Source organism: Gobius niger (assembly GCF_951799975.1).
Source record: "Gobius niger genome assembly, chromosome: 11".
NCBI classification, from domain to species: Eukaryota; Metazoa; Chordata; class Actinopteri; order Gobiiformes; family Gobiidae; genus Gobius; species Gobius niger.
The window spans coordinates 26,930,990-26,956,493 of NC_136862.1; the positions used below are offsets into that span (position 1 = coordinate 26,930,990).

General features: G+C 41.7%; 8 protein-coding genes and 1 long non-coding RNA gene across 9 annotated transcripts in view; all 9 read right to left on the bottom strand.

Moving 5' to 3' along the window:
• Positions 1-350: 350 nt before the first annotated feature.
• On the bottom strand, positions 351-671 carry LOC306970497 (histone H4; the record flags this gene model as incomplete). The annotated part of the gene is made up of 1 exon (XM_079566483.1): positions 351-671. Exon 1 carries the CDS (start codon positions 660-662, stop codon positions 351-353), a length of 312 nt encoding a protein of 103 aa, XP_079422609.1. The 5' UTR covers positions 663-671.
• A 959-nt stretch (positions 672-1,630) lies between these two features.
• LOC306969809 (histone H2B 1/2-like) lies at positions 1,631-2,015 on the bottom strand (the record flags this gene model as incomplete). The annotated part of the gene is made up of 1 exon (XM_079565493.1): positions 1,631-2,015. Exon 1 carries the CDS (start codon positions 2,003-2,005, stop codon positions 1,631-1,633), a length of 375 nt encoding a protein of 124 aa, XP_079421619.1. The 5' UTR covers positions 2,006-2,015.
• Positions 2,016-5,958: 3,943 nt separating this feature from the next.
• On the bottom strand, positions 5,959-6,431 carry LOC306970491 (histone H3.2-like). Its single transcript, XM_079566475.1, has one exon. It carries the CDS (start codon positions 6,383-6,385, stop codon positions 5,975-5,977), a length of 411 nt encoding a protein of 136 aa, XP_079422601.1. The 5' UTR covers positions 6,386-6,431; the 3' UTR covers positions 5,959-5,974.
• A 5,971-nt stretch (positions 6,432-12,402) lies between these two features.
• Positions 12,403-12,714, bottom strand: LOC306970142 (histone H4; the record flags this gene model as incomplete). The annotated part of the gene is made up of 1 exon (XM_079566009.1): positions 12,403-12,714. The coding sequence occupies one exon, from the start codon at positions 12,712-12,714 to the stop codon at positions 12,403-12,405; it is 312 nt and encodes a 103-aa protein (XP_079422135.1).
• A 920-nt stretch (positions 12,715-13,634) lies between these two features.
• On the bottom strand, positions 13,635-14,012 carry LOC306970048 (histone H2B 1/2-like; the record flags this gene model as incomplete). The annotated part of the gene is made up of 1 exon (XM_079565875.1): positions 13,635-14,012. The coding sequence occupies exon 1, from the start codon at positions 14,007-14,009 to the stop codon at positions 13,635-13,637; it is 375 nt and encodes a 124-aa protein (XP_079422001.1). The 5' UTR covers positions 14,010-14,012.
• A 1,696-nt stretch (positions 14,013-15,708) lies between these two features.
• On the bottom strand, positions 15,709-16,098 carry LOC306970815 (histone H2A-like; the record flags this gene model as incomplete). The annotated part of the gene is made up of 1 exon (XM_079566848.1): positions 15,709-16,098. The coding sequence occupies one exon, from the start codon at positions 16,096-16,098 to the stop codon at positions 15,721-15,723; it is 378 nt and encodes a 125-aa protein (XP_079422974.1). The 3' UTR covers positions 15,709-15,720.
• Positions 16,099-17,056: 958 nt separating this feature from the next.
• LOC306970833 (histone H3.2-like) lies at positions 17,057-17,508 on the bottom strand. The gene has a single exon (XM_079566864.1). The coding sequence runs from the start codon at positions 17,481-17,483 to the stop codon at positions 17,073-17,075; it is 411 nt and encodes a 136-aa protein (XP_079422990.1). The 5' UTR covers positions 17,484-17,508; the 3' UTR covers positions 17,057-17,072.
• An 803-nt stretch (positions 17,509-18,311) lies between these two features.
• Positions 18,312-18,935, bottom strand: LOC306970855 (histone H1.5-like; the record flags this gene model as incomplete). The annotated part of the gene is made up of 1 exon (XM_079566889.1): positions 18,312-18,935. Exon 1 carries the CDS (start codon positions 18,927-18,929, stop codon positions 18,312-18,314), a length of 618 nt encoding a protein of 205 aa, XP_079423015.1. The 5' UTR covers positions 18,930-18,935.
• A 4,777-nt stretch (positions 18,936-23,712) lies between these two features.
• The window catches only part of LOC306970816, a 4,111-nt gene continuing 2,319 nt past the window's right edge, over positions 23,713-25,504 (bottom strand). Inside the window, exons 3-4 of the long non-coding RNA XR_013793415.1 lie at positions 25,308-25,477; positions 23,713-23,770 (exon numbers count right to left, since the gene is read on the bottom strand). This is a non-coding gene — a long non-coding RNA (uncharacterized lncRNA). The remainder of the gene's footprint in view (positions 23,771-25,307; positions 25,478-25,504) is intronic.

Genomic DNA, 25,504 nt, shown 5'->3' on the forward strand with positions numbered 1-25,504 from the left:
AAAAAAGCTCACGATAGAAGCTACCAAGCTCTTCCACGTGTTCCCTATTTAAATAAAGTTTCTATCGTGAGCTTTTTTGGAGCTATGTGACATGTGGGAGAGGCTGCGTATGTGCTCCGTTTGCCTGGCAGAGCGCACGGACAAAGACCAGACGGGGATATATTAACTTGGCTAAAGTGAGGTAAGAGCATATCTCAGTATATAAAAACGGTGGCCTATTCCTTTAAGTTAGGCTTTTGGGTCATTTAAGTGTCATCATCTTGTATTGCTGCCTGCAAAACTCCAAGTGCATCTTTATTACTTTTGGGTGGCTCTTAAAAGAGCCTTTGCGTTTCTGGGAGGTAGGGTGTTTATCCACCGAATCCGTACAGAGTGCGGCCTTGTCTCTTGAGGGCGTAGACCACGTCCATGGCAGTCACGGTCTTCCTCTTTGCGTGCTCGGTGTAGGTGACGGCGTCACGGATCACGTTCTCCAGGAACACCTTGAGCACACCGCGGGTCTCCTCGTAGATCAGACCGGAGATACGCTTCACACCGCCGCGGCGAGCCAGACGGCGGATAGCGGGCTTAGTGATGCCCTGGATGTTATCACGGAGAACTTTACGGTGACGCTTGGCGCCTCCTTTACCGAGTCCCTTCCCGCCTTTGCCTCTTCCGCTCATTTTGACAGTTCAGTGTTAGATGAACAAGATGAGTTCGAAGCGTCTGCTCTGCCTCTTTATGCAGCGTCTACGGACCTGTGTGAAGACAGGCAGTGGGCGGGGCCATCAACTACGCATGTGCGAGCGGAGTGCAGGACGAAAGGGACTTCCCAACAACCTCTTGGTACCATAATAGATCCATGCTCGGTACAAAGAAAATTCGTCCATAACAAATATATTCTCCCACAAATACTAATCGACAAATTTGATATTTGATACTCAAAGATATGGCAGCGTCTTACACCAGAGAGCCTTTGCTGCCTGGCTCAACACTTCACAGGGGATTGAATTATCAGTGGTGATCAAAGTCTTGTACTTTGGCTTCTTCATGTGGTACTTGGAAGATTAAATATTTTATGAGGAGACATTTTGTTGATCACAGAAATTCACTCATTACAGCTCTAAATGAGAATGATCATCAAATCATGAGCATTCGAATTTCTTGGTGTGGTTTGTGAATGGATTACAATAAAACTGGAAACAATTTTGAGCTAGTTTCAGGTATTTTAGGGTTTTAGATGAATTTCTTTGATTTCATATTTTGAAGGCCCTATACCTGATTTTCTGATTGTAAACAATGAAAGGGGAAGCCACTAAAATGTAAGTTGTGATCAACTCATTCATAACTTTCCTAATATATGTGTAGCATTCATTACAGGGACAGGTTTAGAGGCACAAATGTTGACAATACCCTAAGAGAAATAATAATCATTCCATTTCTATAAGTCAGGTGTAGCTCCTTTAAAAGCGATGGTTGGTTCTGAAAGTGGTCCAGGTCTCCAGAACACGTATATTCAAGAGGTTCAGAAAAAGCCGTCGGGATTGACAGGATTTGACCATTTCTCTAATCGTGAAGTGAAGTCAGATCTTTCATTGTTGTGGGTGGCCCTGAAAAGGGCCGTTTTGTCACCACAGTAGAAGTGATACTTTTACTTGGAGCTGGTATATTTGGTCACGGCCTTGGTGCCCTCAGACACGGCGTGCTTGGCCAGCTCCCCGGGCAGCAGGAGGCGCACGGCGGTCTGGATCTCCCTGGAGGTGATGGTGGAGCGCTTGTTGTAATGCGCCAGGCGGGAGGCCTCACCGCCGATCCTCTCGAAGATGTCGTTCACGAAGGAGTTCATGATGCTCATGGCCTTGGAGGAGATCCCGGTGTCAGGGTGGACCTGCTTCAGCACCTTGTACACGTAGATGGCATAGCTCTCCTTTCTGCGCGCTCTCCTCTTCTTGCCACCTTTGCCAGGGGCCTTGGTGACGGCTTTCTTGGAGCCCTTCTTGGGGGCGGTTTTGTTAGGTTCAGGCATGACTACACTTGTCTACTGACTGCGTAACGCTGAATACTGCGGAAGTTTCCTCTACTGTATATATACCCACGTTATGCAAATTGACTGCGCTGTTTCTCACATCCGATTGGTAAAATGATCTTACGTTTCCTTCACCCAACATTTGTGCTAAAAGTATGGGTTAAAGTGACAACTAATGAAGTTTGAAGGCTCAAAACAGCATCAAATCAATGCAAAATACCTGGTGATTTGTTTCTTTTCATATATTTAATCGTTTATGTCCATGATACAATACTCTTTACCTGTGAACATTTTCTTGACAAAGAAAGTTCCCCCTGAAACAAAAACAAACAACAGCGAAAAATATCACAATAAATATAGGGAACAATTATGTAAAAATATAACAATAAATACAAATGAAGATTTCAAATAATATTCTGAAATATTTAAAGATCTATGTATTATAAGACCACATTCTGTAGGCTGCATTACTTTTGTAGTGGCCTGAAGGTGATTAAATGGTATATTTAACATTAACTAAGCACAATATAAAAAAAGTAGATAAAAGAACTGGAAACAACTCTTTTAGCTGCATTAATGCTAACACACTGTTTTTCCAGGTGAAAAAAGTTTTAGTCTGCTATCTTCAAATTTCATTTCTCTTCACAATTGTGTGTCACTTACTGTGTCTTTCACATAAAATTTCAATCCAAATTATTAATCTTTATGGTCCAGTATGGCAAAATGTCAAAAAGTTAAAGGGGGGACGATATTTAAGCATACCACTGTGTATCTTGTAGCCATGATTTGATCTTGATCTACACGGAAGGTTGAATAAGGCGATACAATATTTCAGGCAATAGACAAATAAACAAATACTGTATATTTCATTTACATAATTCATACAATACGGTTTACAATTTTAAAATGTCCCAGGGTAATTGCTTCATAATGTTCAGCGATTGTCTCCTTTTCAGTTCTGTGGATATCTATTTGCAAACTGTTGAACTGTCTGTAAAAGTCTGTTTAGTGGTTAGCTTTGCCCGTGTTTTCCATATATTTCATATTTTTATTGCAGCTCTAGCGATGACCAGTTGGAATAGCAAAAGTTAGTTCAAAGTGAAGTTTTCTCTCAAAAATCCATAAATGTCAGAATTGTAATTAATCGTGAAAATGAGTCTGATGTCTTGTAGCTGAGTCCAGATTTCTTCGGTTCTGTAACAGTCTAAAAGCAAATGTTCTTGTGTTTTATCCGCTCCACAGTTCAGACAAAAAGTCTTGTTTTGTTAAAAATCACGACATTTTGGCTGTATATTTTTTAGGGGGTGGGAGGACCGTGGCAAGAAATATTAATTTTGCCAAAACAGACCTTTTAACTGCGGTGCGTTCCTGGTAGATTTCCCACCTCCCACTTGAAAAATGCCTTGTAACGCCGCTCGAACTGGTAATTTCAATTTGTAAACTCAGAAACCTCATTAGCGCCGCTAATATTAAAACTAACAGAACCGCTACATCAGTGACGTAAATGTTACTTTTGTCACAGTTTTCAACATAATGTTAACTTGCATGTTTTTAAAGATATCTGTTTCATAAACCTACAATATGCAAATTAGCCATGTGGCTTCTACTAAATTGAAGCAAAAGCACAAACTGCCTTCATTTAAGCCATTTACTGAGGCCTCTCTTTAAAACCTGACAACGACAACAATCGACGACAGCGTGTATTTCGTCACTTTTATACTTTTATGTCACATTTCCTGGAGCTGCTACGTCACCACAAAAAAATGCCATCCATTTTCTTCCGCTTTATCCGGGGCCGGGTCGCGGGGGCAGCAGTCTCAGCAGAGATGCCCAAACTTCCCGATCCACACACACCTCCTCCAGCTGTTCTGGGGGGACCCCGAGGTGACACCAGGCCAGCTCGGAGACATAGTCCCACCACCGTGTCCTGGGTCTTCCACGAGGCCTTGTCCCACTAGGACATGCCTGGAACACCTCCCGCGGGAGGCGACCAGGAGGCATCCGGAACAGATGCCCGAGCCACCTCAGCTGGCTCCTTTCGACGTGAAGGAGCAGCGACTCTACTCCGAGCTCCTCCCGGGTAACTGAGCTCCTCACCCGATCTCGGAGGGTGCGCCCAGCCACCCTGCGAAGGAAACTCATTTCGGCCGCTTGTATTCGCGATCTTGTCCAAAAAAATGCCCAATGTCAAAATACAATAGTGACGAAACTCCTTTACAAAGGATTGGACTCAATTTTACCGTTAAGTATCGTTCATTAATCAATGGCAGAGGGAATCTCGTGACTAACACACGCAGCCTTAGCTCTGCATCTTAGTGACAAGACCCTCAGGGAAGTGGATACAATTCTGTTTGACTTTGTATGGAAAGGTAAAACCCACTATATGAGAAAAGCGGTTGTAATGAATCCTCATGAAAGCGGGGGCTGAACTTCTGGGATTTTCAAACTCTAAATAACAAATGAATTGGATAAAACAAATCTTTAAAAAACCCACTTCAGTTTGTAATATTATTCCCATTTATTATCCAAACTAGGTGGCATTAACTTTTTTCTTACTTGTGATTTCAATATTGATAAAATTCCTGTGAAGATGTCGGCTTTGCATCGTCAGGCTTTTCTTTCATGGTCTCTCATCTACTACTTAACTACTTAATATGGAACAACAAAGACATTTTATACAAACTTAAATCTCTCTTTTTGGAAAACTGGTTTCAAAACAACTTCAACTGGGTTGATCAATGATCAACTTTTTAAAAAGGAGGGGTTATTGCTTACACTTATTTTTTGGAACATACACTATCCCTGTATCTTCAGGTGATTATGCAAAGGTTTTGGGGCCATCCCCACCGGTGTACGCATGTTATTTAAAAGTCAGTACAGGCTTGACTCTCAAAAACTATCTCTTCTATTACCTAAGGATACACTGGCAGGGAGGGTTTGTCGAGCCAATAACCCTCCCAACAACAATCGTGGTACAAGAACCATGTCCGAAAGAGAAATAACAACAATACCCAGTTTTTCACTGGAATATGTTTGTGGATGATATACCGTGGAAGATGGTCTGGCTTTTGTCTAATAAATATTTATTAACAAAGTAAAAGAACGATCCTTCAAACTTATTCACAAGTTTTAAGAAACTGACATTGAGTGTAGTTTTTGTAAAGTATATTCTGAAAGCATTGTGCATCTTTACTACTGTCCAAGTGTTTTGGAAGAAAATTCTGTGACCTTATTCATGAAAATATTGAAAAGCATTTTGTTTGTATCGTTTGATTAAGTAAATAGAGTTACTGTTTTCTAAATTAGATTCAATCTTTAATTATTGATGTCAAAGTACATTCACTCAATTAAATTGTCTGAAAAGCAGAAGGAAATTAAGACTGTTGAGGGCTGTACAGCGTTGAATGTCTTCATTTACATCCTGAACCCGCCGAGCGTTAGAATGTCTGTGTTTTTAATGTTATTTATTTTTTATAATCTTGCACTGGTCCAGCTAAGCATCATCTGTATGTCATTTCCATGTGCATCTACTGTAAAATGTTGATTCTTGACTCAATGTTATGTAATGTACAATAATAATTAAAAAAATAATACTCAGTTATGTGACTGACAAGGGAGGGACGCGGACTGTATCCAAGTGGAAAAGAACGGTCTGAAATATGTCATGACAGACTGAACTTTGCCGAAACAGCAGTGTTTTCAGCATGATACACACGTAAGAAATGTACAGAATAATGGCGCCATCTAGTGAATACTTCTTGAATCGTTGCACAAAGCAGTGGCAGTTACTATAGTTTGCATGTGCTCAGGCAGAACAAAACAAACAAAGATGTACCACTTGAGTAGATATTGCAATAAACCACCTAGAACTACTATCCACATAAGACACTTATAATTCAAAAGAAAGCCCTTATTTTTACAAGTGAGTGGCTCTTAAAAGAGCCGTTGTTAGAATCAAAGGGGGTCAGTTTAAGCCCTCTCTCCGCGGATGCGGCGGGCCAGCTGGATGTCCTTGGGCATGATGGTCACTCTCTTGGCGTGGATGGCGCACAGGTTGGTGTCCTCGAACAGACCCACCAGGTAAGCCTCGCTGGACTCCTGCAGAGCCATGACGGCCGAGCTCTGGAAGCGCAGGTCGGTCTTGAAATCCTGGGCGATCTCCCTGACCAGGCGCTGGAAGGGCAGCTTGCGGATGAGCAGCTCGGTGGATTTCTGGTAACGGCGGATCTCCCTCAGGGCCACTGTGCCGGGCCTGTAACGGTGAGGCTTCTTCACGCCGCCGGTGGCCGGGGCGCTCTTACGGGCAGCCTTTGTGGCGAGCTGCTTCCTGGGAGCCTTTCCTCCGGTGGATTTACGGGCTGTCTGCTTCGTTCTGGCCATTGTCTTTGCTTCGGGTGTTCAGTGTGAAAACCTGAAAGGATATGAGCTGAATTCTGAGGCAGCGGCTTTTTAAAGGCGCCAGGGGAAGCTGATTGGCTCCGCTGTGCGCGCGCTTTGCATTCAAACAGCAAACGTTCACGCCTCCCTCCCGCTTATTATTTCTCATACAATACAGAACCAACAAAAGGCCTCATAAGCATGATTCCTGTAACAACTACAAAAAAAAAAAGCTCGGCCTAAGATTTACAATAAATACTCTACTGTTCTTTATAATGTCAACTCAGTCAATTAACGTTTGCATTGTTGCCTCTTGTTGGGCTTAAATCTAAAACTAGTGTGCTGCAGGCAACGGGCTGTGAAGTGTGAAATAGCATAACTTATGAACCCGTTTCCTCTGATCGTGGCCTAGAGAGTTAGTACAGATACATAGTCTATTTTTAAGCCGCAGCAGCCATTCCTCCATTGACAACCTGCTTTTATCAAAATATCACCTAACATTTACAAATACTATGTAACAGTGCACAAAGATCACAAAATTATGTTTTCATCCTTGAGTGGTTTTGGTATTTTTTCAATTATTAACCTGGATATCAAAACCGTACTGTAACAGGACTGGGAACAGGACGAGAATCAAGGAGCAAACAGAAGTCACAGAGATTCAGTCGTTTCAGGCCATGTGGTCAAAACAAATACCATTCTCAGCTCTCATTGTGAAATTAACCTTAGCATTCTTAAACAAGGTTATCAACAAAATGACTGACATTTTATCTCCTCAATAGTGTGATTGTAATGAACAGAGGGAAAAAAGGATCTGAGGCACTCTGACTTAGTTAAAAGTCCTTTATTGAATGGACGTTTTGACTTAGAGATGGTCTTCCTCAGGGCATATGTTTAAAAGAGGCACCAGGTGGCTAGTAGGGTGGTCATGTGACCACCACACTATTTACAAATATTTACAACAAATATAACGTACAGTAATAAACACAATTAGATACAAACATGCCTTGCTGAGAAAGCGGCGAAAGCGAAGCATATGCAAAACAAGTAAGAAAACACAAGATGATTGTAATATTTTTAAGGGTAAAACTGGTGCTATTAGAAGTGCAGTATCACAATTTGAGTAAAATCCTATTTAAAGTTATGTTTCCTCTTTAAATCTAAGGAGTTTTGCAAGGATTTTTTTCTGTAAACCTAAAGACGATCTCAAATTGTTTGCTATTGGTTTTTGACAAGAGAAAAAGCTTTTGACTTTGCATTCAGGGAGATTGAGTTGTGAATGTCACATACATTCATACATACATATAATGAATGTCACATACATTCATACATACATGTAATGAATGTCACACACATTCATGAATTGGCTTGAACCAGATCTTTTTTTCATTCAATTTTCCCTGAGCAAATCGGCAGAAGAAAAGAGTAGGCATGTGTAACCATTCTACAGACTTCTTTTCATTAGTTGGGGCCCAAAATGTTATTCCCATGGGTCTGTTCGATATTTAGATTTAGAGAGTTTGAATCAGTCTCTTGTAATTTTAGATAAAGATATGGGAGTTATCGGGCTGGTGTAAAAATAAAACAATTTAAATATGAGCCAGTCTTTTGACAAGCTCAAAGAACGCAAAGACTCAGCTGCCTTTATAGAGCCATAGGTTCATGTACTTTTGCGATCATTATATTTTCAATTTTAAAAGGAAAATGCAAAATCAAGAATTGTGTTTTTTTACATATTGTGCACTGTTGCAATCCATTGGCTAATTTTAAAATGAATACACATTTGAGAAGGTTGAGAGCTGGTCTGATTGTAGATATGATCTATTATTAAACCTGAAAACTGTCTAGTCTAGTCAATCTCTTCACAAAATAACACAAAATACATAGGATAGTGTCGCCATCTAGTGGCGAACAAATAACACTGCAGAGCCAGACACTGCCACTCACAGCAAAAGCACATTTGTTTGTTTGTTTGTTTGTTGATACATTTAAGAAGTATTTTTGTGTTCTTGGGTTTTTATCTTATAAGTCTAGTCGTTTTACTTTCCTTTCGACCTGGCATTGATGCTAAATATAAGTAAAATAAATAAAAAGTAATCTGTATAAACCCCTCCACCATTTATAAATGTTCTAGACGTGTTGCTGATCTAACATTAGCATCATTTCCATTTCCCGTGTTGGGTGAACAAAATGAAAAGGAGGAGAATAGAAGGGGAGCAAAAGACATTTGAGGCCGACACATTTCTTCTGATGAAACTCTGCAAAGGCACCAAGAGCCCCCCACACCCACAGCACAGGGAGGCGTCAGGAAACAGAGAAGGGACAAACCAGGAGAAGATGGGGAAAGACTGTTGCGGAGTGGAGGGAGCTGCGCAGGAGGAAGAGGAAGGAGGAGGTGCTGACCAGTGCTGGACACCACGCTTTGAAACAGGAATAAACCAGGAGGCGGTGCACCGTTTCAGAGGCAAGGCAAGGCGTGTTTATTTTTACTGCGCATTTCGTACACACTACGTAACTAATACTATAATGAAGTTTCCCCAACCTCCAAAAACATGCATTTACTTACTTAGTAATAGTAATCATGACAGCTCAACCCCGTCCTGAAACCACAGTTTGGCCGCTTTTGGGCTCGTTTACAATACTCAGGCCAAGGAGACCCACCCAGCAGGGAATATGTCGGTGATGACAATTTATTATTTGAGTCTTGTTGGTTGAATGCAAGAGACATTTACTCCTTTATCGCTCTGCCAAACAAGAGGGACTTTGATGAACTTTGTTTTGTAAGTGAAGCCCCCTTGAGGCGATTCTTGGAGTTACATGCCTCTAAATCTTCCCAAACAAAATGGAAGGACTGGTCCATTCAGTCATCTATACAAATGGACACAACCTTCATCGTTGTAAAATTCTGGACCGACAGGAGTTCAGATGAGGACATCGAGCTGTACCTACTGTACAATCATGCAAAAAATAAAACCACTTGATAAATATGGTATATGGTACGGCAGGGGTGGACAAGTTTGCGTCGTGGAGGCCGATTTTCATCATTGCCAAAACACCCAAGGGCCGAACCTCAACATTGTGGCCTAAAGTAAAGAACTATTTTCTGTTTTACATCAGTGGTTCTCAGGTGGCAGGGCTTTGGGACGCACCTTTCCCCTCGGATGACAAACCGAGGCCCCAAATAAAACTGTAATCTGTCATATATCGTATAAAATATTGTATTTTCCACACAAGCGTTTGTTGAACAAGCAGTAGATTTCCCATTAAGGCGAGACACTGCAGGTGTATAAGGAAAAAATGCATATTTACAGATATCAATTTGAAGCTGTTGCTGTAGATCACTCGCATAAATGTAAGAAAAAAATACATTGCAAGTTTTCTGTCATTTTATGTTTTCATATAAGAACAAGGTGTTTTATGCCTAAAAATGCCCCAAATTTCCCATCTTTTCGGCGACGAAATCTGAATAATGGACAGAGCTACATTCAAATTTATGGTTTCATTTTATTGGTAAATGAGTTACCAAGACTTTTTCAGAGGGGATTTTGGATTTCTTGTTTAGTTTTAAAATAAGCTGTTTTTTAGTGGAAACATTTGTAAAAATGTAATTTTCGCCTTATTTTGACATTCAAAACTCAATAAATGGGGCTTAGGGATTAAATAATAAAAAATCCCTCTAAAAAAAATCTTCCAAATATTGTTCAGTCCGAGGCTGGAAAATGTGAAGTCTTTAGGTCCGACTGACGTGGACATAGTGTCGCCACAATGACAGAAAATGTGTTTTGAGAAAAAGGCCCTTGAAATTGCATTGTCCCATATAAGTCTATGGGGGAACATTGAACCAGCGCAATGCTTAAACATGTTATTGCGAAGATTAGGTATATTTTCTGTTTCCGGGTGAAAGCTTGTACGTTCAGAGACCAATTTGGCCCAAAACCTGAAAACTGAAAAAATTGAGTTTTGCCTGTAGTGTCTCCCCTTAAGACTGAAATTATGATCAAAACAACACAATAACATTCATTTTAACAGACACAGTTAATGTTTCCGTGCAGTTTCAGATGGAAAATATTGAATATAAGTTCCCTATGGACTCGCGACCCACTGAAAATGGTTCCGTGACCCACTTTTGGGTCCCGACCCACCAGTAGAGAATCACTATTTATCATTATATATGACCTAGCGGGATGTTCTGACAGGACATTAAAATACTGACTCTAATACAAAGTCCAGCTGAAAAAAGGACTCCTTATCCAAATTCCAAACTTAGTATCATTAGGCCCTTATAATGGCAGAATCATCTACAAACCACCTGCTTTTATCTGTCAATCATCTGATCACCAATACGAGCGATCGCTGTTATTGTTTACTTACTACTGTTTAGGCAGCTGATGCAGACAGGCGTCTAACTCGGTTTTATAAAATGATAGATCTGTTACAGCGCAAGAGAAGCAGTGCCCTGTTTATGGACATTGTTTTTGCTGATTACAGGATTTTAATAAAATGTTTATCAAATATGAAAATGTAAAATGCCGACCACGGCCAACGGATGTGACGACATCGCGATCGCTCGTAATTGAGGCAATGTCCATAGATCAAGTACTGGAAATGTGGGCAGTTTGGGCATAAAGCGAAAGATTGCACCTGTGATGTGCACTTTATGCAATAAGAGTGGACACACTTTCTTCACATGCCAAGTTTAAACACCCCCATCAGTCCAGACAGCCAGATCCAGATCCCAACGATCCTCCGTCTGGAGCCAGAACCCGGATCAACGACCCACTACGAAATATTTAAAAGAAATTAGTCAAGAACATGATTTAATTGATGCTTTTCGTAGTTTAAAACCAAACGTACACGGTTTCACTAGGTACGATTCTAAATCTAAAACTGGAACTGACCGAATTTACACATCTTTAAATGTTAAAATATTGTCCTATAAAACCATCATGACTGACTTCTCTGACCATCTGATGTTGTGTTCGACCATTAACTATGGGAGCTCAGAGAGAAAAGGCTTTTGGAAACTCAATAACGCAGTATCTGAAACATCAAGAGCTGCTCTCAGAACTAAAACAGGAAATAACCCGCGTTCTCCAGCTGAAAGTTTGAACCAGGTCAAACCTCGAGCTGTGGGAGCTTCTGAAGCGGAGAATCACAGCCTTCTTCAAATTTAAATCTGAGAATCAATATAATTAAAATGTTTATTCTCTCCAAACTACTGTTTTTGGCCAGTCTTTCCGCCTCCTAAAAAATGTATTTTAAAAATTAACTATGTGTGAACTTCATCTGGGCCACAACCAAGGAGGTCTTTTATATAAAGAATTAGGAGGTTTAGGAGCAGTAAATCTCGAGGTGAAACTAACCTGTGCTTTTGTTAAAAATATGTCCCTGGCGACCTAAACCTGTGGAAAAAACGAAAAGGGAGAGCTCGCCAAAGAGTACAAACTCCTTTATGGTGATTTTAAAGACACATTTAATTTTGATTGGAATGGTCTGACGTCAAAGATGTTACACAACAAAGTCTGTGATGTGATGTATTTGTGGCACTGTAACTTTCAAGCAGCTTAACATTGATGAATCCAATGTATTAATTAAAAAACTTCAATGTAGACGGATGGATGAGTGTTAGATCAAAACAAATCTTGTCATCGCCATCACAGCAGTAAAAATCTGGAAAACACAGTTCAACCAGGGGCTCAGAGAAGAGCAGAAACTCTGGAGAGAAAAGAGAAAGTCTGGAGGGTGAAGGCATCAGGTGCCCATGGTCACTCAGGGCAGGCAGTGACCCCCAAACTCAAGTGGCTCCAGCAGATCCCAGGAAATAGACATCTCGGTCCAGAAGTGCAGTCCTAGGAACAGCAAAGACAATGCGCAGAACCCTCAGGTAGAGGACCCGAGCTTGGAGGAAAAAAAGACAAAAAACAAAAATATATATTTTTATCAAATTGCTAGAAGTGCATCTTCATAATTAGTGGGTGGCTCTTAAAAGAGCCTTTGTGTTTCTACTGCAAATTTAGAGTTTATCCTCCGAATCCGTAGAGAGTGCGGCCCTGTCTCTTGAGGGCGTAGACCACGTCCATGGCAGTCACGGTCTTCCTCTTTGCGTGCTCGGTGTAGGTGACGGCGTCACGGATCACGTTCTCCAGGAACACCTTGAGCACACCGCGGGTCTCCTCGTAGATCAGACCGGAGATACGCTTCACACCGCCGCGGCGAGCCAGACGGCGGATAGCTGGCTTGGTGATGCCCTGGATGTTATCACGGAGAACTTTACGGTGACGCTTGGCGCCTCCTTTGCCGAGTCCTTTCCCGCCTTTGCCTCTTCCGCTCATTTTTACAGTTCAGTGTTAGGTGAACAAGATGAGTTCGAAGCGTCTGCTCTGCCTCTTTATGCAGCGTCTACGGACCTGTGTGAAGACAGGCAGTGGGCGGGGCCATCAACTGCGCATGTGCGAGCGGAGTGCAGGACGAAAGGGACTTCCCAACAACCTCTTGGTACCATAATAGATCCATGCTTGGTACAAAGAAAATTCGTCCATAACAAATATATTCTCCCACAAAATACTAATCGACAAATTTGATATTTGATACCCAAAGATATGACAGCGTCTTATACCAGAGAGCCTTTGCTGCCTGGCTCAACACTTCACAGGGGATTGAATTATCAGTGGTGATCAAAGTCTTGTACTTTGGCTTCTTCATGTGGTACTTGGAAGATTAAATATTTTATGAAGAGACATTTTGTTGATCACATAAATTCACTCATTACAGCTCTAAATGAGAATGATCATCAAATCATGAGCATTCGAATTTCTTGGTGTGGTTTGTGAATGGATTCCAATAAAACTAGAAGCAATTTTGAGCTAGTTTCAGGTATTTTAGATGAATGTCTTTGATTTCATATTTTGAAGGCCCTATACCTGATTTTCTGATTGTAAACAATGAAAGGGGAAGCCACTAAATTAAAATGTTAGTTTTGATCCCAACTCATTCATAACTTTCCTAATATGTGTAGCATTCATTACAGAGACAGGTTTAGAGAAAAAAAAAACCAAAAGTGGTCCAGGTCTCCAGAACACGTACATTCAAAAGAGGTTCAGAAAAAGCAATCATTTGACAATGTCCCAGCCGTCGGGATTGACAGCATTGAGGGATTTGACCATTTATCTAATCGTGAAGTGAAGTCAGATCTTTCATTGTTGTGGGTGGCCCTGAAAAGGGCCGTTTTGTCACCACAGTAGAAGTGATACTTTTACTTGGAGCTGGTGTACTTGGTCACGGCCTTGGTGCCCTCGGACACGGCGTGCTTGGCCAGCTCCCCGGGCAGCAGGAGGCGCACGGCGGTCTGGATCTCCCTGGAGGTGATGGTGGAGCGCTTGTTGTAATGCGCCAGGCGGGAGGCCTCACCGCCGATCCTCTCGAAGATGTCGTTCACGAAGGAGTTCATGATGCTCATGGCCTTGGAGGAGATGCCAGTGTCAGGGTGGACCTGCTTCAACACCTTGTACACGTAGATGGCATAGCTCTCCTTTCTGCGCGCTCTCCTCTTCTTGCCACCTTTGCCAGGGGCCTTGGTGACGGCTTTCTTGGAGCCCTTCTTCGCTACTGGTTTCGCTGCATCAGGCATAGTTGCGTGAGTAACTTCTGTCTTCTTCTTCTCTGTTCTTATACCCACCCCATGTTCATTGGCTGTGCTGTTCCTCAGATCTGATTGGTTAAGCGGCGCACCCTCCGCTTCCACCACACACGCGCGTGCGCACACACGCGCAGGCACCAAGCGGATGGGAAGGTATTAAAACAGCTGGAGGTGCTGGATATTATTTTAAATAGACAAAACCCACAATGCGACACTTTTATTCGTGTTTTAATACTGTGACATTCTGGCCGTTGGCTATTGGTTGTTCTCAGGTTCTAGAATGTGACCCAGTGGTCACATTCACGGGACCTTCATGGGACCTTCTTATTAACTGCATTACACTTTCAACAAGTCGTATTTAAAAAGAAAATGTATGAATTACAAAACATTATCATTAATTTCAGTCACTGGGTCCATGATCTCTCTGTACAAGACCAAGCATTTCCTAAAAATCAAATTGTTTTTACCTTTATAAAACATTATAGGCCTTTAGAACGCTGTGATGTCACCTGAAACACAGCAATTGATTTGTTTTTTTGTTGATAGGAAGTCTCTCTGAATAGTCTAATGGGGAAAATGTGATGCCTAGTGTACTCCATAAAATCAAAATCACTATTATGCTAAAAAGCTCAATAGTAATTCAAAATGAAAGCAAAACTAAAACCAGCTTTGTCAAGAAAATATTAATGAAAGCTTGTAAAATAAAGGCACATACGCTTTATGTTGCAAATCAGACTTAATATTATTTAATATTATTATAATTTATTATAATTTAATTCTCCTGTGATCCAGGAATGCATAGCTACATTTTATCTGTCACATTTTATTGGCTTAAATGCAGGTTTTAATATTTTGTGGCCTATTTATTTATTTAATAGGGACAGTGCATAGAGTTCTGGAAATTCCACAGTTACCATGGAGATCCGCCGTCTTTGCAGCTGTTAGCTTACATTTCCATTGACTAACATTAGCTAAAAACAGTATGGAGTAAAGTGGAGAAAAAAGCTGTGGAACAACTCTGTTGCTGAGTTACTGCTGGTAAATACATCTAACACACTGTGGTGTCCAAGTGTGAACAATAACTCCAGTCTTTTCACTTTTAAAATCTCCATTAGTTTACAAATGCTGCTAATCCCATAATGCTTAGCGATATGACATCACATTCCCGAACTCTATTAATCAACATCTGTAAGCGTAAATATTATAGCAAACACGCTCCTTTCCATCTGCAGTCCCCAGGTGGGTGATGCAGAAACAATTAAAATTACAAAAAACATACAAATACAGGAAATAGAAAAAGGTAAAAGGCCAGATTAAAAGTGGTTGCACAATTGATTGTCTTTCATCCACTGTTTATGGTGCAGTTTGAAAGTGACCAGTGATGCACGTTCTCTTATGAACAGGAAGTCTGGTCCAATAATTCTCCCTTTGACAGTTTGGCCAGATGTGGTAGTACCTCGCAGTCGGAGTCTCGAAATGGAGGAGCCAGATTGCCCAAAACTTTGTATCAGACGTGAGATTTTAAAGTAACATAATTACTGCCTGGTGGCAAGTGGGAACCCACCCGTGTCTCTCAATCATGTTAAGACAACCCCACGAGTTACTACTTAATATTCAAAAGAGAACAAAAATTAGACTTTTGCTCTTATTAGAAGTGGGTGGCTCTTAAAAGAGCCGTTTTGTTGTCGTTCTGAACAGGTCTTTACTTGGCCTTCTCAGTCTTCTTGGGCAGAAGCACAGCCTGAATGTTGGGCAGCACACCTCCCTGAGCGATGGTCACTCCACCCAACAACTTGTTGAGCTCCTCGTCGTTGCGGACGGCCAGCTGCAGGTGGCGGGGAATGATCCTTGTTTTCTTATTGTCACGTGCGGCGTTACCGGCCAACTCCAGGATCTCAGCGGTCAGATACTCGAGCACCGCCGCCAAATACACTGGGGCTCCGGCGCCCACGCGCTGAGCGTAGTTTCCCTTCCTCAGCAGCCTGTGCACACGGCCAACAGGGAACTGCAGCCCGGCCCTGGAAGAGCGGCTCTTAGCCTTTGCTCTGACTTTTCCGGCGCCTTTGCCCCGTCCAGACATGATTAACGTGGTAGCTGCTTTAGTGTCAGAAAGGAATCGCGCAAACGCCCCAGCGCTGCTCGGGTGGCTTTATATAGCCCTTACTACGCTGTGATTGGTCAAGCGTAGAGACAATCCACCAATAAGAAATCAGACTAAAGACACACGTTTAAAGTTTCACAGCTCACGCCACCTGACACTACAATTAGCTTTTTCTCTCTTGTAAACTGTAGATATCGCTTGTTATGCGAGTGAAATGCTCTCCATACTAACAAATCTACTGGATGGGAGGGCTGAGTTTGCCGAAAAAGCAAAATGTTAGAAAATAACGCAGGTGTACTACAGTCTGAAATACGTACACCACACATTTTGTTGAATTTTTTTTTTTTAATGAACCTTACAATGTCTTGTTTATCGTTTCATTGCTATGTTTGTGCATCTACTTTTAATGTGTTTCCTTGATGAAAGGCGACTTTGAGTGCTTAAAAAGGCGCCAGACATAAAATGTATTTATGATAGACAATAGTTTTCAAAGGTGAAAAATTATATGAAATGACAGGCTGAACTTTGCTAAAAACAAACTTCACACAAACCGTAGGAACTAAGGGAATGGCGCCATCCAGTGGTGAACAAAATACTTCCTGAATGGTAACAGGCACAGAAGGCAGAGGAACGGGACAACTTTACTGCAACTTTGCCTTAACTTATTCATCCTTTTTGATTATCAAATGTATTTGTTTACATAAATACATTTAACGTGTCTGAGTACTTGAGAATATTTGGATACCTTTGAATAGCTATCCGTTAGAAACGTCAACTACAGAGTACAGAAGATGACGTGAGTACCTTCATTGAACGTCATTGAATAGTCACTGTACAATTACAGTGCACCTCTACAATTAATATAGCAGTTTCCTATAGTTCAAAAGAAAGCTCTTATTTTTACAAGTGAGTGGCTCTTAAAAGAGCCGTTGTTAGAATCAAAGGGGGTCAGTCTAAGCCCTCTCTCCGCGGATGCGGCGGGCCAGCTGGATGTCCTTGGGCATGATGGTCACTCTCTTGGCGTGGATGGCGCACAGGTTGGTGTCCTCGAACAGACCCACCAGGTAAGCCTCGCTGGACTCCTGCAGAGCCATGACGGCCGAGCTCTGGAAGCGCAGGTCGGTCTTGAAATCCTGGGCGATCTCCCTGACCAGGCGCTGGAAGGGCAGCTTGCGGATGAGCAGCTCGGTGGATTTCTGATAACGGCGGATCTCCCTCAGGGCCACTGTGCCGGGCCTGTAACGGTGAGGCTTCTTCACGCCGCCGGTGGCCGGGGCGCTTTTACGGGCAGCCTTTGTGGCGAGCTGCTTCCTGGGAGCCTTTCCTCCGGTGGATTTACGGGCTGTCTGCTTCGTTCTGGCCATTGTCTTAGCTCCGGGTGTTCAGTGTGAAAACCTGAAAGGATATGAACTGAAGTCTGAGGCAGCGGCTTTTTAAAGACGCCAGGGGGAGCTGATTGGCTCCGCTGTGCGCGCTTTGCATTCAAACAGCAAACGTTCACGCCTCCTTCCCGCTTGACACGATTCCTCTGATCGTAACTGTAATAACTAAAAAATACACACTCGCCAATAAATACTTTACTGTTCTTTATAATGTCAACTAAGTCAATTAACGTTTGCATTATTATACTTACCTTGTTGTGTACTTGTAATTTGTGTTGGCTGCTACTTTGTTGGTAGCGCAAATATTATAGTAGATATAATATCCTAAATATAGTTTTAATAATAGCACATTATAAAATAGATAAATAAATCGAAACCAGGATAAGGTCAATACTGTGATTGTTGCTTATAACGTGTGCGGTACGCAACAGGCTGGGAAATGATTAAAAAGCTTTCCCTACCGACTGACTGTACACACAGAAACATCTTTAAACATAAAATGCAACTTAATTCCTTTATTGGCCAGGAATGAAACCTGTTCTCGAGTGTGATTTCACGCAGTGAAAGAGTATTTCGTATTTTTTCAGTATTTCAGTATTTCTTATAAATGTAGTGGTGCCAACATGGGGGGCGCTGAAAAAGAGATACGTGGGCAGAAACTCCCCAGTTGTATTTTTGGTCATTACTTTGAGCAAATAAATATTTTCAAAACATATATTGAAACAAAACTCTGAAATAAAAAAGAATGTTGGCTCTTTAGTAAAAGTAGTGGCTCTTAAAAGAGCCTTTGTGTTGTAGTAAAGTTAGACTCTACTTCTTGGATTTCTTGGGAGTAGTCTTCTTGGCGGCTGGCTTCTTGGCGGGAGCCTTCTTAGCGGGAGCCTTCTTAGCGGGCGCCTTCTTCACTGTCTTCTTAGGGGTCACTGCTTTGGCAGCGGGTTTCTTAACTGCTTTCTTTGTCGCTGTTTTCTTTGGCGTTGCCTTCTTCGCTGCTTTCTTTGTCGGGGTCTTTTTAGCTGCGGGCTTCGTAGCCACTGGCTTCTTCTTGGGTGCTTTCTTGGCCGGTTTCTTGGCTTGAACTGCGGTCTTCTTCGCTGCCTTGGGTTTAGTCTCAGCACTGGGCAGTTTGAAGGAGCCGGCGGCGCCTGCGCCCTTGGTTTGGACCAATTCTCCAGAAGTCACCATCCTCGTGAAAGCGGAGTTGATGCGCTTGTTTGCCTTGTTGACATCCACGCCCTTGTCGGCCAGAACCTTCTTCACGGCTCTTCCGGACGTGCCTTTGCGATCCTTGGCCTCGGCGATAGCGTCCTTGATCAGCTTCGGGATGTTGGGGCCGGCGTCCTTCTTCTTACCGGCGGCGGCCTTCTTCTTGGGGGCTTTGGCCGCTTTGGCCGGAGCGGGAGCTGCTGCTGGGGCTGTCTCTGCCATGGTTCGTGTCGGTTTGATCCGAGTCTGAGGCAGAGGCGCACGCGGAGCCTCTTTACAACGAACATGAGAGCCGTAGAGACTCAACCATGTCTGCTGAGCGGCTGAGTCTCCGCTTTGTGCTTTTGCTTCGTACATATCACTTCAAAATGCAATCAGAATAGATATTTTAGGGCGCTTATTTTGCATCATCGTTAGTAAACGATCTAATCTTATCCGATGTATATGTATATACGCACGCAGAAGCGCGCGTTTTTAGTTACAATGCAACAACTCGTGCGCATACCCTATCAAAGTAAACAGTTTGCTCCGACATTTTTGTACTTTTTGCTGAACTTTGGCCTCAACTTCAATACATCGGGAATAGTTTTAATATACACCTGTAGAGGAGATGTCCAACAGTAAATAAACACGCTACATACTTGCTTTGACTCCATAGTTTTGTTGGAATGTACAGAGTTTGTGGTGGTAGTAAACACAACTTCTGCGGGGTTGGAGCTTCAATGAGATTCACTCACCACCACCAAGGCCCACAGTAACCTGTCCCATGTTTCTTCATTTGCAGTGCACATGTATTTACAGAAAGTTTTTCTCCATATGATTTCTTCTTTTCAAGATGATGGCTTAAAAACAGGCCATTTGTGCCTAAATAAGAACATTTTTAACTTAAAGTCATATCGGAACAAATTGCATGTAGGCCTGGATCTTGGGGATAATATGCAGATCATATGTATCAATTATTACACCTGCTGCCTGATCTAAACTGTCTAATCTCCAATAGTGATATAGCCTAACAGAGGCAGAAAGCTATTTGAAAGGCCTGTTGGTGATTTAGCGTGTGTACCCTACAGCCTATATTTATTTTCTGTGCTCTGAGAGGAATTTTCACCCGGGGTTAAAATGTATTAATTTAATAATTTAATCCATCTTCGTCTGTGTGACTCGAGAAGTCACACAAATCACAAGTTCAACCTCAAGTCCAGGTGCTCATCCTTAGCTGTAACCTCTTTGATAGTGAAACATGATCAGGGAAAAGCCATGGTTGGTTTAAAAGTCCTGGTCAGTTTTCATTTTATTTCCCACTATTTCAAACTAAAAGCTATGGAGCATCGACATTAACATTCACCATGTTTGTTTGTGCAACGTTTGTCTGTCTCGTTGGTTGGGATGTGAAAGCTTTTTCCTTGACTCGAAAACTTTATCTTATTTTCTTAAAAAATCAAAAGACAAATACTCAAAAACAAGGTTATGTTTGTGTTGACTGATCAAGTGACTGACAAATTATTTCACAGCCCATGGTGTATCCTGGCCTATGTATGCAATTTCACTGTAGTATTAGTAGGCTATAATGACACAAATAACACTTCTTTTATCATTTAGTATCCACAAAAATTAAACCAAACAAAAACAAGACAATGGTGGTTAGGCTTATGGTTTATTCTGTTACATTAGGCCATGCTACAATATTTATACGTTGTTACATTTATTTAGAAGCCTAATCACTATTAACCAATGATTGTTACTTTGTGTTTTTTAGTGGCAAATGCATTACACATAATTATGTTCTATGACAAAATCATAGTCTTCTAGCCAGTTACAAACATATATACAAGTCTTAAAATCGTTATACATATTGTTACAGCTCAGGTGCATGGTATGGCAATTTCACAAGAAACAATAATAAAGGGGAAATATAGGGAACAGGAAGCAATAATCTGATAATATTGCGAAGCAACAAAAACATTACAAGAGGCCAAGAGTAGTCTTCAAAGCTTAGCAAAATACATTCTGTTCTCGGCGTTAGGAGTGGTCCGATATTGGCAAAATCGTGAAATGACCAGATGACCATGTCCAGATGGTTCTTCTTTTGAAGGAGGGGTGTCTGGCTGGCCAGTGTTGGACTTTTAGTTACATTATCTCTTAGCCTTCTAGTCGTGTATTACCCGTCAGTTATAACAGATATAACAATCATTAATTATTATTGAGAATTGGTATCACACGTAAATACAAACAATAGATACAGATGGCATCTCGTCATAGAAGGGGGCGTGGCTTCGCCGAAGGGGATAATAGAATCTTTAGAGAAACACAATTTTCCACTCTTTTTTGCCATTTTCTGGTGGAACATCAATTTATTTGTCACATATAAATAAAGTCAAGTGTAAATCGGGCACATGTGGATGTTTTCTCATAGCAGATTGTGCAGAAGTGAAAAAACGGCAGTTGTAGCAAGCGCTAGCTAACCGTTAGCATTGGCCCGATGCTAACATGTAGCATCAAGTTAGCATTCTCCGTTATTCATGTATTTATGGGCTGTTGAACCACTTTGCTCCTCCCCATGTCATTGTATCATTATTTAGTAGAAACTATGTTCATATTTCAGCATTTGTTACAGTAGTTTTTGAATAATTAGAGAAAATTTTCATTTTTTCAATTTTTTCCCCCTGGGCGATTCCAGAGATGCCGTCTGTATCGATAGTTACGCTTCACGAGCAGTTGGTCGTTCCACGTTGAGACAACACAGCGCTGCGGCCCCATGTGAGAGATCTCCGCCGCCGCTTTGCCTCTTACACTTTTTATAAACTCCCTGACACCTCCCATGCAAGGGGGCACCTGTGTGTGTGTCTGCAGAGTTCATCTCGAATCGCCCCAGGTCGGTTCGAGCTGTTCTCCACATTGTGACAATGTATGTGCATTTTCGTACTCCCTGTACTTTCTCTGTCATCATATTTACTTGTTATTGTCTTCCTTGCATTCCAGTTAGTGCTATGGCAGATATAATTTCCTAACACCAGGCAATGAACCAATGAGCATGAAGGGTACGAGTAATAAAGTCACGTTATGTCTTTTTTCTTTTGAGGATTCCTTCTTTTTTTATATACAAAAAAGTAGTCTTTATTTATATTTCATTGCCAATTCTATCTATATATTACTACAATAACACTGTGATAATACATACAATATAGTAAAAGAAGGCTATATTATTTGTCAAGTATTTGAATTTGGGCGTTCTGCTCTAGCAAAATTTCATCCACTGAGCGGCGCTGTGGTCAAAACATGACACCAATCGTCGCCAAGAGCACTTCCTGTTGAGAGCATACCGCGTTCAGACCGGTAGCCCTCTATGTAATTCAATGTCGTTGGAAGGAGCTCATGCCTGAAATTAAATAACTGCTGTTTTGGGGCTAACTAGTCCCTTTGCTACTGGCATGTCCTATGGATCTTCCCCCATGATCTACGTTAGGATCTCTCCAGCCCACACGCTTGAATACACTGAGATTATTGTTGATAAAAAGTGTGTCATCATCTTAAAGGCTGCTTTATGAAGACCCCGGCTTTAATTATTTACAAATGTAGGGAGTTGGAACAAAGTCTGCATCATAAATATTTTTTAGAAGATGACAGTGAGCAGAGCGAACAAAAACGCGCCGGCAGACAAATCCGGAAGTTGTGATGGTGACAATTACCCATAATTCAACTTAAAAATCAGTCGCTCCCCCGCCCATCGGATAAGATTTTGGGGGGGCGCAGAACGTCCAAATTGCTTTACAGTATAAGCACGAACACTGAAGAACCTAAAGACACAGTTAAAACACGGTCTTGACGCTACAGGAAACTTTTCAGAAGGGTGAGTTTAACATAACACACAGTTTATCAAGAAAGGGATTGCTTTGAAAACCAAAAGTCTATTTTTTATTTTTTTTTACTTTCTACTTCACTCAAAGAATGAGACATCCAAAAATATTTGCCTATATTCTTGACAATGATGTTAATGGTGCAAGATACAACATTAATTAACATTAAATGAATGGAAAAGCTACCTTTCTATTTTTGTCAGCAAAATGTTTAAAATTGATTGTGCCTTAATTACCAATGCTTAGAGATCCTCTTCATTATCCTCCTCATTATCCTCCTCATCCTCATCTTTTTTCTTGGGCATGGCTTCAAAATAGACTGTTGAGTGATCTGATATGCTGTCATTCTTAACACGTATGTTGGCAATATTAATTTCTCTGCCCACGACCAAATCTAAAGTGTGCCCTGCCTGATGCGTGGGCCCATCCACAAACTGCTCAAGATTGGTTTCTTTCAAAAGATATTTGAACTCTCGGCCTGTTCTCGTCCCTTCATCATCAATCCAAATGTTGAAATCCCCTGCCACAATGATGTTGCTATATACATTGGACAAATCCACCAGAAGGAGACTGAACTCTGTCATAAAGTCAGAAAAATCATCATACCTTGTTGCTGTCGGATGGTAAATGGTTATAATCAGGATTGGCCTATCCCAGGTTTCACGCTGCACTGATCCAGCTACACATTCAAAGGTTTTCAAGTAAGGCAAAGCCACACTTTGGCAGCAGATCTGGTCTGAGTAGACTATGGCCACGCCACCACCGCGTCCATACCCTCGAGGTATGTGGATGAAGTTATGATTTGGCGGAAGGAGGCTGTGAAGGACGTCGTCTCCCTCGGGGCCCGGCTTCAGCCATGTTTCTGTGAGGAGAAAGACATCCAAATCGTTCTCCAAAATTAGATTCCTGATCAAACGGCCTTGACTGATGCTGCGTTTGCTGACAGAGCGGACGTTGAGTAACGCAATCCGGAGTTTTTTGAGCTTTCGTCCAGATTCCTCCTCATCACTGCTCTCATCTTCAGTACTGTCTTCGTCTTCCTCATCCTCATGTCCTCTGCCCCATCCTCGTCCCCCTCCGCCAGATCCTCCTGATCCTCCTGCCCCACTCGCTGCACCACTCCCACCTACCCCATCTGGCTGGTAATGTTGGCTTCCACCGTACTTTTCTCTTCCAGTCACTTTCTGGACTGCTTGGACGAATAAACGTCTGTAGGAAACAGGAAAAGTGACAAATCATTTCACTTGAAGATGTGCGCCTCAGCCATTGTCAATACAAGTGAATGATGCACTGCAATCTTGGACCTTCGGGATTGCAAAATTTAGGAACATTTTCAAAATTAGAAGTTTTCCAAGAGACATTAACAGGGAGGTTTCTGTTCAATGCATCTTAAACATGAGTGGTCCCTTCTGGTCAGCCTCCGTCATAGTCTGAGTGAGAAACATGTGGCTTTAACCAATAATACAAATTCTTTTGACATTTCTTCCAAAAAATCCACATATTTTGTTGAGATTTTGGTTTTGTGTGATTGATTTTTGACATATTGGCCATTAGACCTGCTGGAGGGATTAATTTCATTTCTTGTATGGGTGGGTGGGAGTGTGTGGGACATTACTTAACATTTTTAGAAATGTGATTTTGCTATAATTGCTTTTTTTTATTTTTTTTTATGTTTAAAAGTCTCCACAACTGTCCCATCCGCACTCACAAAAACACACAGAGATGTTGAATTTACACCAAGCTTTGGTGATTGGCCAACATATTCTGTAAGATGGCAAGTTCAATATGTTTAAGCCCCAGTTTCTTTTAAAGCCAATTTTCAGCAGGCTGCTCATCTTGACATGCAAGGGCAGCCTAATATTAGAATAGTTAGCCTAAGTAAATAAGCAAATACTTTATACTTACTTCCTCCGCTGCCCTGGGCCTACCACCAGGGGCACCCACTAACCCACCCACCTTCACACTCTTTTTAATACACCACATGAGAACAGACGTAGAAAAATTAAAACAAAGGGGAAACCCCCCCCCCAAAAAAAAAAAAATCATGCTTACTTTAATGCACCCCATGCCAATCTAGGAACAAAACATGGGAGAGGGAACAAAAGCCATCCAGGTCTCTGGCAGGGTTGAGAGAGGGTGGCGGAGGGGGAGAGGGGAGGAAGATTTCCCTACGGGGACAATAAAGTTAACAAACAAACAAACAAACAAACAAACAAACAAAGATAGGGGAAGGAAGAAGGGAAGGGGGAGCTTGGACTGTCAATGTAATGACAACATATGATCACACATGATCATTCCCCATATGTATCCCATTTGACTCTTCTATTGTGTCCTGTGTCCTCCTCACTTATGTAAATATGCACTTTAGATCTTATATACACATCACTTTATACCTGTGTATTACCTATCACTTAATAAAAATAGAAAAAAGGGAAAAAAGCAAGCACATACTTTACTCATTTCTGTAGTTAGTTAAGTTTGTCAGCAGTGTGTAGTGGTAAATGATGTCATTAGTGTGTTTTTTAGACAAGCAAGCAACCTACTTCGCAACCTAAAAATACACTCCTGCGCATGTAGCACTGGAAAGCTAAACTTAAATTTAATTTAAATTTAAGTACTGCCGAAGGTCCGGGAAGCAAACCCAGAACCTTTCTGCTGTGACGCATTAGCTTGTCACTCAGTCACCATGCTATTGCTATTGTAAATACATTGGGAAGAGTAAAAAATGAATAGAAATATAACATACTGAGCATCGTATGCCTTTTCTGAAAGTTTCGTTGTCATCTCTAACAGAAAGTCAGAAATTTCTTCCAGGTTCTTGACAATTGTGGGTTTATCATTTCTCTTTACGGCGTTCTGGCAGTTGTCGAGTGCTACAGGAAGCGAGTAATCCGTTGGAATCATTATAGTATTCACCTGGGGGACAAAAAAAGATGTTTAATA